The sequence below is a fragment of the Bicyclus anynana genome, chromosome 1 (genome assembly GCF_947172395.1).
Source record: "Bicyclus anynana chromosome 1, ilBicAnyn1.1, whole genome shotgun sequence".
Lineage (NCBI taxonomy): Eukaryota > Metazoa > Arthropoda > Insecta > Lepidoptera > Nymphalidae > Bicyclus > Bicyclus anynana.
The window spans coordinates 7,593,231-7,594,512 of NC_069083.1; the positions used below are offsets into that span (position 1 = coordinate 7,593,231).

Sequence of the window (1,282 nt, forward strand, 5' to 3'; positions counted from 1 at the left end):
TTTTTATTTATATGGATCTAGCCCTGCTTAACTGCCTGGCTGTAAGAATATGGGCGAATGACGCTAGCTTTGCCCTGGCTATCGTAATAGGTTATTAGTTGTTGAACGGTTCTTGGCCCAGGGGTAGAAATTGGTTTCACTGCAGGTGTTGGATACACTGGTTTCGGAGTTATTTGGTTTGGCGTTTTCGGTGCAATAGGTGCTGGCAATGGTGCTGGCTTAACAGGCGTTGGTGGTTGAGCTGGAAGTTTCGGTGTCTCTGGAAGCTTCGGTGTCTCTGGAAGCTTCGGAGTCTCTGGAAGCTTCGGTGTTTCTGGAAGCTTCGGTGCTGGGTTGGGGCCGATATTGCGCGGGGCCGGTCGTATGCCGCCGCCTTCCATATTTATAAAGGCAACGTTAGCATTCTTGTCGATCGGCGCATAGCTTTTGCGACCTGTAAGGCGACGAAATCAAACGTATAATCTAATATACTGGCACAAGAAATTTTACACTATTTCTTTTAAACAAATTTATTACTTAAGGCCGTGAATCGCTTTATATCTGTTTCCATTTATGTCTGTTATTTTATATTTTAAGTTGACAGTATTAGTTCATAAGTTCATTTTAACATTAATAGAAAAAATTAAGTATTTAATTGTCTAACTCATTGTAAGTATTTCTTAAAATTATACACTCGTAAATAAATTCAAATACAGAGTAAAGTTATTTAGCAATACGAAGCTCGAAGTGAGATGTGAAATTTTCTAAACAGACTATTAATTTGCGCATATTTTAGATGGTATCTGAACATGAAAGTTAAATTTCAAAAGAATACTCACATTGTACGTAACAAAAGACAAAGAGCAAAACAAACGCACAGATCTTCATGGTTTCCCACTAATTCCACTGTTTACTAGTTACTATCAATTATTTTTTTAAATATTCCGTGGTACCGGAGACTTGCTGGAGGTCGTGTCGGTGTTGTCGAAACACTGCGCGTAGATGGAAATGCCAATCCAACTTGACCTTTACCAAGCTGACCTCTAGATAGCAAGCTTCTCGGTATATTAAGATTAATCTTAGGTAGGTACGTTTTAGTTTAACTGTTGATATTTTTATTTAACGTTTTTAAATATGATGATCATAAAATGATGAATTATATGACGTTAATGTATCAGCTTTATGAGAGACGTGATAGCCCAGTGGATCCGGAGGGCATAGGTTCGAAATCAGTCCGGGGTATACACCTCCAGTTTTTCAGTTTCGTGCACTTTAAGAAATTAAATATCACGTGTCTCAAACG

The 1,282-nt window shown here is 38.5% G+C and overlaps 1 protein-coding gene across 1 annotated transcript; it reads right to left on the reverse strand.

The window, feature by feature from the left end:
• LOC112052889 (gamete and mating-type specific protein A) lies at positions 1–982 on the reverse strand. Its single transcript, XM_024092128.2, has 2 exons — positions 819–982; positions 1–433 (listed from the first exon to the last, which is right to left on the reverse strand). The coding sequence occupies exons 1-2, from the start codon at positions 865–867 to the stop codon at positions 18–20; spliced, it is 465 nt and encodes a 154-aa protein (XP_023947896.1). The 5' UTR covers positions 868–982; the 3' UTR covers positions 1–17.
• Between the last annotated feature and the right edge of the window lie 300 nt (positions 983–1,282).